This window comes from Salvelinus alpinus, chromosome 17 (assembly GCF_045679555.1).
Source record: "Salvelinus alpinus chromosome 17, SLU_Salpinus.1, whole genome shotgun sequence".
Lineage (NCBI taxonomy): Eukaryota > Metazoa > Chordata > Actinopteri > Salmoniformes > Salmonidae > Salvelinus > Salvelinus alpinus.
In genome coordinates, this window is record NC_092102.1 from 18,849,347 (window position 1) to 18,862,027 (window position 12,681).

The 12,681-nt window shown below is 49.3% G+C and overlaps 1 protein-coding gene across 1 annotated transcript in view; it reads right to left on the reverse strand.

Annotated features, from left to right (window-relative positions):
- The window catches only part of plxna2 (plexin A2), a 321,281-nt gene that overhangs the window by 112,786 nt on the left and 195,814 nt on the right, over positions 1–12,681 (reverse strand). Inside the window, exon 6 of the mRNA XM_071347743.1 lies at positions 1,599–1,722. Coding sequence (XP_071203844.1) covers positions 1,599–1,722 — 124 coding nt within the window. The remainder of the gene's footprint in view (positions 1–1,598; positions 1,723–12,681) is intronic.

The window sequence follows — 12,681 nt, forward strand, 5'->3', positions numbered from 1 at the left end:
AGCAATCGGTCACCTCTGTTATTGGTTATAGGTGGCATGGTGGCTACGGGTCATCACTGGTACAGGTCAAACTACAGCCACGGTCACCCATGTTAGATGTAGCACTATGATGGCTCACCTTTGTTCCAGCGGTAGTTAATTCCTGAACAGTGTATATCAGTACGCAACATGGACAATACTGAAGCAGGGACAAGATGCAGGGTTCTTTGTAGCGCTGCTGGGAATATGAACAGGGATACGCAGAGTACACATTCAAAAGCTCAAAGACAGTTCAGAGACATTCGCCAGGAGGGACTGGCGTGTGTACTCCCGTGCGCAGACATTCGCCAGGAGGGACTGGCGTGTGTACTCCCGTGCGCAGACATTGGCCAGGAGGGACTGGCGTGTGTACTCCCGTGCGCAGACATTCGCCAGGAGGGACTGGCGTGTGTACTCCCGTGCGCAGACATTGGCCAGGAGGGACTGGCGTGTGTACTCCCGTGCGCAGACATTCGCCAGGAGGGACTGGCGTGTGTACTCCCGTGCGCAGACATTGGCCAGGAGGGACTGGCGTGTGTACTCCCGTGCGCAGACATTGGCCAGGAGGGACTGGCGTGTGTACTCCCGTGCGCAGACATTGGCCAGGAGGGACTGGCGTGTGTACTCCCGTGCGCAGACATTGGCCAGGAGGGACTGGCGTGTGTACTCCCGTGCGCAAACATTGGCCAGGAGGGACTGGCGTGTGTACTCCCGTGCGCAGACATTGGCCAGGAGGGACTGGCGTGTGTACTCCCGTGCGCAGACATTGGCCAGGAGGGACTGGCGTGTGTACTCCCGTGCGCAGACATTGGCCAGGAGGGACTTGCGTGTGTACTCCCGTGCGCAGACATTGGCCAGGAGGGACTGGCGTGTGTACTCCCGTGCGCAGACATTGGCCAGGAGGGACTGGCGTGTGTACTCCCGTGCGCAGACATTGGCCAGGAGGGACTGGCGTGTGTACTCCCGTGCGCAGACATTGGCCAGGAGGGACTGGCGTGTGTACTCCCGTGCGCAGACATTGGCCAGGAGGGACTGGCGTGTGTACTCCCGTGCGCAGACATTGGCCAGGAGGGACTGGCGTGTGTACTCCCGTGCGCAGACATTGGCCAGGAGGGACTGGCGTGTGTACTCCCGTGCGCAGACATTGCAAGTAGAGCACACCGTAAGAGTGGGTGAGTGTGTGCATTCCTGAGCTGAATAAAAAAGGAGACAATAGCGGCTCTTACGGATGGCCTGCTTGTCTGTTTCACCGTGCCCATGCTGAATTACTGTACGACTCTGTACTCTGCTGGAAGGAAAAGAACGTTCACACCCACACACACCAAAATGTTGGACGCAGGGGAAGCATATGCTCACACTTACACAAACATAGTGCACTTATGAGACACAGAGGACGGTGTTTATTCATCTGTGTTCATCTACAAATACACTGTTACTGAGGAATAGACTGGAAGGTAGCTCCGTCTCTGTAAAAACCTGGTTTCAGATAATGCCTCCCTACCAGCTCCAGTTGGATGTTGACGGTGTGTTGGGGTAGTGTGGTGTGTTGAGATTTTGTGTGTGTGTGTGTGTAGACTCACCGGCATGCTGGGATCTGACACTGCGATGCTATCTGGGTACACGGTGGCCTTCACACACTGGGAGAGAGCGGCCGCGAAACGGTACGGCTCATCAGCACGCTCACAACGATCCTTCTGAGAACACCTGGATACACGGACAGAAGAGTGGGGGGGGGGGGGGGGGGTGGAGAGCGAAGGAAAGATAAGAGTTAATAAAGGGTTAATGATTGGTGTAAATGTATAGGTGAAAACCCACTTATACACTGACTATACAAAACTATGACGTAGACTGGGAAGGTGAATCCAGGTGAAACTGACTGTCCCCTGTTTAAATCCTCTTCAATCAGTGTAGAGGAAGGATTTTGAAGCCTTGAGACAATTGAGACCTGGATTGTGTATGTGTGCCATGCAGATGGTTAATGGGCAAGACCAAAGAGTTAAGTGCCAGGCACACCGGTTTGTGTCAAGAACTGCAACGCTGCTGGGTTTTTCACGCTCAACAGTTTCCCGTGTGTATCAAGAACGGTCCATCACCCAAAGGACATCCGGCCAACTTGACACAACTGTTGAAAGAATTGAAGTCAACACGGGCCAGCATCCCTGTGGAACGCTTTCGACACCTTGTAGAGTCCATGTCCCGACGAACTGAGACTGTTCTGAGGGCAAAAGGTGTGGGGTACAACTCAATATCAGGAAGATGTTCTTAATGTTTTGTACACTCAGTGTATCCCTCAACACTTAATTCATTTCTGATTGCCTGGCGCCTAAACCATCTAATGGTGATAACCGGTTCCGTAACAGGTTGCCCATTATGTTGAGTGTGGAGCCAAGCCATAGAGAGAACCCTGTAGAATAGAACAACAGAGGTGATCTAAGGAAACGTAAGGGCCAGTAAGATGTCTCTAGCACCTCATTATGCTAGTCTCACACACTGACAACCAACCAAGGAGTGCAAGGGTCAGCACAATGTATCATACGCCCCCCTGCCTATTAACCACATGCTGACTCATAGAAACCACAACCGAGACGTCGCCATCATTCTGATGGCTAGTTTTCCCACCCCGTCTCTCTTTCTCTCGCTCTGTTCTCTTCTCACCACTCACTCCACCTTTCCCTTTCTCTCTCTCGGTCTCTCCCTCTATCTCTATCCGTCGCAAACACTGACAGACAGACAAATCTGTCTGCCATTTATGATGAGTGTTGCTACCCCGTTTGTCAATTTCACAAGTCTCTTTTACGTCAATAATGGCTGAAGAAAATTGTCTTTAATGTGACTTTTTTTTAGGAGAGAGAGGCAACAAAGCAGGGAGAGAGGCAGGCAGGTAGGAAGCGAGGCAGGAAGGAAACGAGGCAGGCAGGGAGGCAGGCAGGCAGGGAGCTAGGCAGGCAGATAATTAGGAAGGCACGCAGGGAGCTAGGCAGGCAGGGAGCTAGGCAGGCAGAGAATTAGGAAGCCAGACAGGGAGCTAGGCAGGCAGGGAGCTAGTCAGGCAGAGAATTAGGAAGCCAGACAGGGAGCTAGGCAGACAGGGAGCTAGGCAGGCAGAGAATTAGGAAGCCAGACAGGGAGCTAGGCAGGCAGATAATTAGGAAGGCAGGCAGGGAGCTAGGCAGGCAGGGAGCTAGGCAGGCAGAGAATTAGGAAGCCAGACAGGGAGCTAGGCAGGCAGGGAGCTAGGCAGGCAGAGAATTAGGAAGCCAGACAGGGAGCTAGGCAGGCAGGGAGCTAGGCAGGCAGAGAATTAGGAAGCCAGACAGGGAGCTAGGCAGGCAGGGAGCTTGGCAGGCAGGGAGCTAGGCAGACAGGGAGCTAGGCAGTCAGGGAGCTAGGCAGTCAGGGAGCTAGGCAGTCAGGGAGTTAGGCAGTCAGGGAGTTAGGCAGGCAGATAATTAGGAAGGAAGGCAGGGAGCTAGGCAGGCAGGGAGCTAGGCAGACAGGGAGCTAGGCAGACAGGGAGTTAGGCAGGCAGAGAATTAGGAAGGCAGGCAGGGAGCTAGGCAGACAGGGAGCTAGGCAGACAGGGAGCTAGGCAGGCAGGGAGCTAGGCAGACAGGGAGCTAGGCAGACAGGGAGCTAGGCAGTCAGGGAGCTAGGCAGTCAGGGAGTTAGGCAGTCAGGGAGTTAGGCAGGCAGATAATTAGGAAGGAAGGCAGGGAGCTAGGCAGGCAGGGAGCTAGGCAGACAGGGAGCTAGGCAGACAGGGAGCTAGGCAGTCAGGGAGCTAGGCAGTCAGGGAGTTAGACAGTCAGGGAGTTAGGCAGGCAGATAATTAGAAAGGAAGGCAGGGAGCTAGGCAGGCAGGGAGCTAGGCAGACAGGGAGCTAGGCAGACAGGGAGTTAGGCAGGCAGAGAATTAGGAAGGCAGGCAGGGAGCTAGGCAGACAGGGAGCTAGGCAGACAGGGAGCTAGGCAGGCAGGGAGCTAGTCAGGCAGCGTGTTAGGCAAGCAGGGAGTTAGGCAGGCAGATAATTAGGAAGGCAGGCAGGGAGCTAGGCAGGCAGGGAGCTAGGCAGACAGGGAGCTATGCAGTCAGGGAGTTAGGCAGTCAGGGAGTTAGGCAGGCAGATAATTAGGAAGACAGGCAGGGAGCTAGGCAGACAGGGAGCTAGGCAGTCAGGGTGTTAGGCAGTCAGGGAGTTAGGCAGTCAGGGAGTTAGGCAGTCAGGGAGCTAGGCAGGCAGGGAGCTAGGCAGGCAGGGAGTTAGGCAGTCAGGGAGCTAGGCAGGCAGGGAGCTAGTCAGGCAGCGTGTTAGGCAAGCAGGGAGCTAGGCAGACAGGGAGTTAGGCAGTCAGGGAGTTAGGCAGGCAGGCAGGTAGGGAGGAAGATGTTGTATGTAAACCTCATGGTGGAGGTACAGGACATTCAGACAGACCAAACCAGAGCGGCCATTAAGCTAACAAAAAGCCCTGCATTGATTTTACTGTGGGAGGAGGAGGAGGGGACGGGAGGGAGAGTAGGAAGGAGGAGGGGGAGAGATGGTGGAGAGGTATTGTTGCCATGGTTTCAGGAGACAGCCATTATCTGTGTGTAGTTAAAGACTGACCTCTTGGCTCTCTCATTAGATGAAGTGCATGCTTTTGAATGTTGACTACAGTACACCCCCCTCCTCACTCACTACCCCCTCTCCTCTCCTCTCCTCTCCTCTCCTCTCCTCTCCTCTCCTCTCCTCTCCTCTCCTCTCCTCTCCTCTCCTCTCCTCTCCTCTCCTCTCCTCTCCCTCTTCTTCCACTAGCCTTTCATTCACAGCCTTGCCACTGCTTTGTGTCGGATCACTCAGATTCCTAAAGGGGTGGAATGCACACATCCTTAAAAGGTATAGTTCAGGCCTATTTTTGGGTTGAATTACCTTGAGTTGTGTCTGAAGGGCCATGGTGACAGAATCCACAATAATTCACTATTTAGTCCTGCCACAGCCAGGAGGTAACATTGTCGAATGAATGAATAGAAACAGCTGAACAGATGTTAGCAATGCTGCTCTGCAAGCCCAAACTTCCTCAAAAACACTTCAGACTGAGTTCGGTAGTTATGGAGGTTGCAGGGATTTTTAAAAAGTGCATAACGCTGAAAAAAATTGCTGGAATTTTGTCACGCAAAACTGGAACCATTCCGTCATGTAGTTTCACAGCCGCATCTGTTCCTGTGGTTTGCTGTAACATGGACAATACAGTTGTATTGTATTCCATTGTATCGTATTGTATTCCATTGTATCGTATTGTATTCCATTGTATCGTATTGTATTCCATTGTATCGTATTGTATTCCATTGGGCAATCAGATACGGATCAATTACCAGAGCTGTGAACAAACTCACCGGTGGCTTGATGGAACTATCAGTGCATTGGAATAATGTGATATTACTGTAAAAGCAACGACATTCTCACTGGGAAGAAAAGATGGACATGTTCTTTGCGAGTATTGACGCTACCGAACTTAGTCTGAAGTGTTTTTGAGGAAGTTTGGGGTTGCAGGGCAGCATTGCTAACATCGGTTCGGCTGTTTACACTCATGAATTTTGACGATGCTAATATGCTAACTCCTGGCTGTGACAGAACTAAGGATTATTGTGGATTCTGTCAGCATGGGGCCTTCAGACACAACTCAAGGTAAGGGTAATTCAACCCAAATATAGAGATTTGGCCTGAACTTTCCCTTTAACACACAAACCCAGGCACGGTCGCACACACACAGTGTTAGTTTAATGGGACCTTTATTAATAGCTACTCAGAGCAGCTGAAGACAGTACAGGCAGCACTACAGCAGGTGGCCATGGCTGTGAACCAAGCCCTGTCCAAGGTGCTGAAGTAGAACAGACCTCAGTCAGTCAGTCAGCACTCTCTGTCTATCTACTGCTACTGATGGAAATCCCTGCTCAAGTCGTTTCTGTTGTTCACATTCACGAATTTCGACGATGCTCCAGCGGCAGGAGTAAATTATGGATTATTGTGGATTCTGTCAGCATGGGGCCTTCAGCCACAACTCAAGGTAAGGGTAATTCAACCCAAATATAGATTTGGCCTGAACTTTCCCTTTAACACACAAAACCACACAGACAGCACTCAGCACTCTCTGTTGATCTACTGCTGCCGATGACAATCACTGCTAACATACTATGTCTAGACTATGTACACGCCACATATAGAATAACATAGCTGTGTTGACTACACACACAATCAACACAAACTGGAATGCACAGACACACTATACACACACACAATCAACACAAACTGGAATGCACGGACACACTATACACACACACAATCAACACAAACTGGAATGCACGGACACACTATACACACAATCAACACAAACTGGAATGCACGGACACACTATACACACACACAATCAACACAAACTGGAATGCACGGACACACTATACACACACACAATCAACACAAACTGGAATGCACGGACACACTATACACACACACAATCAACACAAACTGGAATGCACGGACACACTATACACACACACAACCAACAAAAACTGGAATGCACGGACACACTATACACACACACAATCAACACAAACTGGAATGCACGGACACACTATACACACACACAATCAACACAAACTGGAATGCACGGACACACTATACATACACACAATCAACACAAACTGGAATGCACGGACACACTATACACACACACAATCAACACAAACTGGAATGCACGGACACACTATACACACACACAATCAACACAAACTGGAATGCACGGACACACTATACACACACCCAATCAACACAAACTGGAATGCACGGACACACTATACACACACCCAATCAACACAAACTGGAATGCACGGACACACTATACACACACACAATCAACACAAACTGGAATGCACGGGCACACTATACACACACACAATCAACACAAACTGGAATGCACGGACACACTATACACACACACAATCAACACAAACTGGAATGCACGGACACACTATACACACACACAATCAACACAAACTGGAATGCACGGACACACTATACACACACACAATCAACACAAACTGGAATGCACGGACACACTATACACACACACAATCAACACAAACTGGAATGCACGGGCACACTATACACACACACAATCAACACAAACTGGAATGCACGGACACACTATACACACACACAATCAACACAAACTGGAATGCACGGACACACTATACACACACACAATCAACACAAACTGGAATGCACGGACACACTATACACACAATCAACACAAACTGGAATGCACGGACACACTATACACACAATCAACACAAACTGGAATGCACGGACACACTATACACACACACAATCAACACAAACTGGAATGCACGGACACACTATACACACACACAATCAACACAAACTGGAATGCACGGACACACTATACACACAATCAACACAAACTGGAATGCACGGACACACTATACACACACACAATCAACACAAACTGGAATGCACGGACACACTATACACACACACAATCAACACAAACTGGAATGCACGGACACACTATACACACACACACAATCAACACAAACTGGAATGCACGGACACACTATACACACACACAATCAACACAAACTGGAATGCACGGACACACTATACACACACACAATCAACACAAACTGGAATGCACGGACACACTATACACACACACAATCAACACAAACTGGAATGCACGGACACACTATACACACACACAATCAACACAAACTGGAATGCACGGACACACTATACACACACACAATCAACACAAACTGGAATGCATGGACACACTATACACACACACAATCAACACAAACTGGAATGCACGGACACACTATACACACACACAATCAACACAAACTGGAATGTATGGACACACTATACACACACACAAAGAGCAGTCATTGGATTGTGGCCTCAAGGTCAAAACATTCAAGAGCCATTTTCTCAAAAGTGAGGTTACAAGTTTCAAAGCAGAATTACTCTCCCATTGTTCCTCAACTGCAGTGTATGATATACCATTTTGTAGCTCTAAGTCTCTACTTTTATCCAGCGTTAAAAAAAACACAATTTCAATGTTGCTATATAAGATTGAATCGAGGTGGTCGGTCACACATATATTTTAAACAGTTTTGGCGTATTTCACTTTCATGGCGCTCTTCATTCGGAACCGTCGGTAACACGGTAATTGAGCCAGCCCTACGTTCTCTCCCTCTCACCCCTTCCTTTACTGTTACCGGACAAAGAACAACCAGAACCATAGAAGAGGGTGGAAGAGTTCAGATGAACAAAGTCAGATGGAAGTGAAGGGGAATGAACGGATGGAGAGAGAGGGAGACAGAGACACTGTATGTACAGTGAATATTTAATGGTGTTTAAATACAACAACAGATCCACCATCCACAGACTAAGTAGGTCTACATCATTATCTGTTGTGTTACAGGACGGGCTGTCTCCTCTCCTCCTCTCCTTTATCTGCTGTCTGTATTGTCTGCCTCAACTGCTTGGATGGACACCTGCTCGGGGACTGTCTCGACTGCTACCCATGTCAATGTAAATATGTATGTACGGAGGCAGACAAAATGCATACAACTCCCAATGCGCTCAGATCACATCACACTGCCATTTTGAATGAAGAGTGATTACTGAGAACAGCCCTGTGCTGTGCTGCTGTGCTGGGCTGAGCTACATGCTAATTTCCCCCCCAGAACACCCAGATATTTGTGCAAATTAAGTGTTTTTCTGCTTCCTCCCTGATGCGCATGAATATCCATTCAAATTGAGGCGGCGGGAGAGAAAGAGAGGGGGGAAGAGAGGAGGAAGAGAGGGGGGAAGAGAGGAGGAAGAGAGGAAGAAGAGAGGGGGGAAGAGAGGAGGAAGAGAGGGGGGAAGAGAGGAGGAAGAGAGGAGGAAGAGAGGGGGGAAGAGAGGAGGAAGAGAGGGGGGAAGAGAGGAGGAAGAGAGGGGGGAAGAGAGGAGGAAGAGAGGGGGAAGAGAGGAGGAAGAGAGGGGGGAAGAGAGGAGGAAGAGAGGGGGAAGAGAGGAGGAAGAGAGGGGGAAGAGAGGAGGAAGAGAGGGGGGAAGAGAGGAGGAAGAGAGGAGGAAGAGAGGGGGAAGAGAGGAGGAAGAGAGGGGGAAGAGAGGAGGAAGAGAGGGGGAAGAGAGGAGGAAGAGAGGGGGAAGAGAGGAGGAAGAGAGGGTGGAAGAGAGGAGGAAGAGAGGGGGAAGAGAGGAGGAAGAGAGGGGGAAGAGAGGAGGAAGAGAGGGGGAAGAGAGGGGGAAGAGAGGAGGAAGAGAGGGGGGAAGAGAGGAGGAAGAGAGGAGGAAGAGAGGAGGAAGAGAGGGGGGAAGAGAGGAGGAAGAGAGGGGGAAGAGAGGAGGAAGAGAGGGGGAAGAGAGGAGGAAGAGAGGAGGAAGAGAGGAGGAAGAGAGGGGGGAGAGAGGGGGAAGAGAGGAGGAAGAGAGGAGGAAGAGAGGAGGAAGAGAGGGGGAAGAGAGGAGGAAGAGAGGAGGAAGAGAGGGGGGAGAGAGAGGAGGAAGAGAGGAGGAAGAGAGGGTGGAAGAGAGGAGGAAGAGAGGAGGAAGAGAGGAGGAAGAGAGGGGGGAAGAGAGGAGGAAGAGAGGAGGAAGAGAGGAGGAAGAGAGGGGGGAAGAGAGGAGGAAGAGAGGGGGGAAGAGAGGGGGGAAGAGAGGAGGAAGAGAGGAGGAAGAGAGGAGGAAGAGAGGAGGAAGAGAGGGGGGAAGAGAGGAGGAAGAGAGGAGGAAGAGAGCCGTTCAAAGAGCATAGATGCAGCAGAGATGTTTAGCTATTCAGGCTGACTCGTGTTGTACAGAGGGTTGTGTTCAGGTTTGACCAGAACAGAACAACAGTCCTGAGTTCAGCACTGAGGTCAGGAAAGTATTGTATTGTGAGGTTCCCCGGGCATTGTGGCTTCTGTAGTGTCATGCCACAAGACAACAACAACAACAACAGCACAAAGAGACTAGTGATGTTTTATACATCTGCTAAAGATGATGCATTTCTGAGGCACAAAAGTATCTGTGTCAGAGAGGATAGAGAGGAGAGAGAGGAGAGAGAGGATAGAGAGGATAGAGAGGAGAGAGAGGAGAGGATAGAGAGGATAGAGAGGAGAGAGAGGATAGAGAGGAGAGAGGAGAGAGAGGAGAGGATAGAGAGGATAGAGAGGAGAGAGCGGATAGAGAGGAGAGAGAGGAGAGAGAGGAGAGGATAGAGAGGAGAGAGCGGATAGAGAGGAGAGATAGGAGAGAGGATAGAGTGGATAGAGAGGATAGAGAGGAGAGGATAGAGAGGATAGAGAGGACAGAGGAGAGAGAGGAGAGAGAGGAGAGAGAGGAGAGGATAGAGAGGAGAGAGAGGAGAGGATAGAGAGGAGAGAGAGGAGAGAGAGGAGAGAGAGGATAGAGAGGATAGAGAGGAGAGAGAGGAGAGAGAGGAGAGGATAGAGAGGAGAGAGAGGATAGAGAGGAGAGGATAGAGAGGTGAGAGAGGATAGAGAGGAGAGGATAGAGAGGAGAGAGAGGATAGAAAGGAGAGAGAGGAGAGAGAGGAGAGGATAGAGAGGAGAGAGAGGATAGAGAGGAGAGAGAGGAGAGGATAGAGAGGAGAGAGAGGATAGAGAGGAGAGGATAGAGAGGAGAGAGAGGATAGAGAGGAGAGAGAGGAGAGAGAGGAGAGGATAGAGAGGAGAGAGAGGATAGAGAGGAGAGAGAGGAGAGGATAGAGAGGAGAGAGAGGATAGAGAGGATAGAGAGGAGAGAGAGGATAGAGAGGATAGAGAGGAGAGAGAGGATGTAGAGGATAGAGAGGAGAGAGAGGATAGAGAGGATAGAGAGGAGAGGGAGGATAGAGAGGAGAGAGAGTAGAGAGAGAGAGAGAGATGGAGAGAGAGAGAGAGAGAAACGGAGAGAGCGAGAGCGAAATGGTGAGAGAGTAGAGAGAGAGAGATGGAGAGAGAGAGAGAGAGAAATGGAGAGAGCGAGAGCGAAATGGAGAGAGAGGGAGAGAGAGCGAGAGAGAGAGAGAGAGCGAGAGCGAGAGCGAGAGAGAGAGAGAGAGAGAGAGAGAGAGAGAGAGAGAGAGAGAGAGAGAGAGAGAGAGATCATTTTTATTGTTTATTTCACTTGTATATTATCTACCTCATTTGCTTTGGCAATGTTAACACATGTTTCCCATGCCAATAAAGCCCCTTGAATTGAATTGAATTGAGAGAGAGAGAGAGAGAGAGATGGAGAGATGGAGAGAGAGAGAGCGAGAGAGATGGAGAGATGGAAAGAGAGAGAGAGATGGAGAAGGAGAGAGATGGAGAGATGGGGAGAGAGAGAGAGAGAGAGAGAGATGGAGAGGGAGAGATGGAGAGATGGAGAGAGAGAGAGAGAGAGAGCGCAAGAGAGATAGAGAGAGCGGGATGGAGAAAGAGAGAGAGATGGAGAGATGGAGAAAGAGAGAGAGAGAGAAATGGAGAGACTCTAACCAATTCTGGGAAAATTGGAAAACACTAAACAAACAACAACACGAAGAATTATCTATCCAAAATGGAGATGTATGGGTAAACCACTTCTCCAATCTTTTTGGCTCTATAACAAAGAATAAAGAGCAAAAACATATACATGATCAAATACAAATCCTAGAATCAACTATTAAAGACTACCAGAACCCACTGGATTCTCCAATTACCTTGAATGAGTTACAGGACAAAATAAAAACCCTCCAACCCAAAAAGGCCTGTGGTGTTGATGGTATCCTTAATGAAATGATCAAATATACAGACAACAAATTCCAATTGGCTATACTAAAACTCTTTAACATCGTCCTTAGCTCTGGCATCTTCCCCAATATTTGGAACCAAGGACTGATCACCCCAATCCACAAAAGTGGAGACAAATTTGACCCCAATAACTACCGTGGAATATGCGTCAACAGTAACCTTGGGAAAATACTCTGCATTATCATTAACAGCAGACTCGTACATTTCCTCAATGAAAACAATGTACTGAGCAAATGTCAAATTGGCTTTTTACCAAATTACCGTACAACAGACCATGTATTCACCCTACACACCCTAATTGACAACCAAACAAACCAAAACAAAGGCAAAGTCTTCTCATGCTTTGTTGATTTCAAAAAAGCCTTCGACTCAATTTGGCATGAGGGTCTGCTATACAAATTGATGGAAAGTGGTGTTGGGGGTAAAACATACGACATCATAAAATCCATGTACACAAACAACAAGTGTGCGGTTAAAATTGGCAAAAAACATACACATTTCTTCACACAGGGTCGTGGGGTGAGACAGGGATGCAGCTTAAGCCCCACCCTCTTCAACATATATATCAACGAATTGGCGCGGGCACTAGAACAGTCTGCAGCACCCGGTCTCACCCTACTAGAATCCGAAGTCAAATGTCTACTGTTTGCTGATGATCTGGTGCTTCTGTCACCAACCAAGGAGGGCCTACAGCAGCACCTAGATCTTCTGCACAGATTCTGTCAGACCTGGGCCCTGACAGTAAATCTCAGTAAGACCAAAATAATGGTGTTCCAAAAAAGGTCCAGTCGCCAGGACCACAAATTCCATCTAGACACCGTTGCCCTAGAGCACACAAA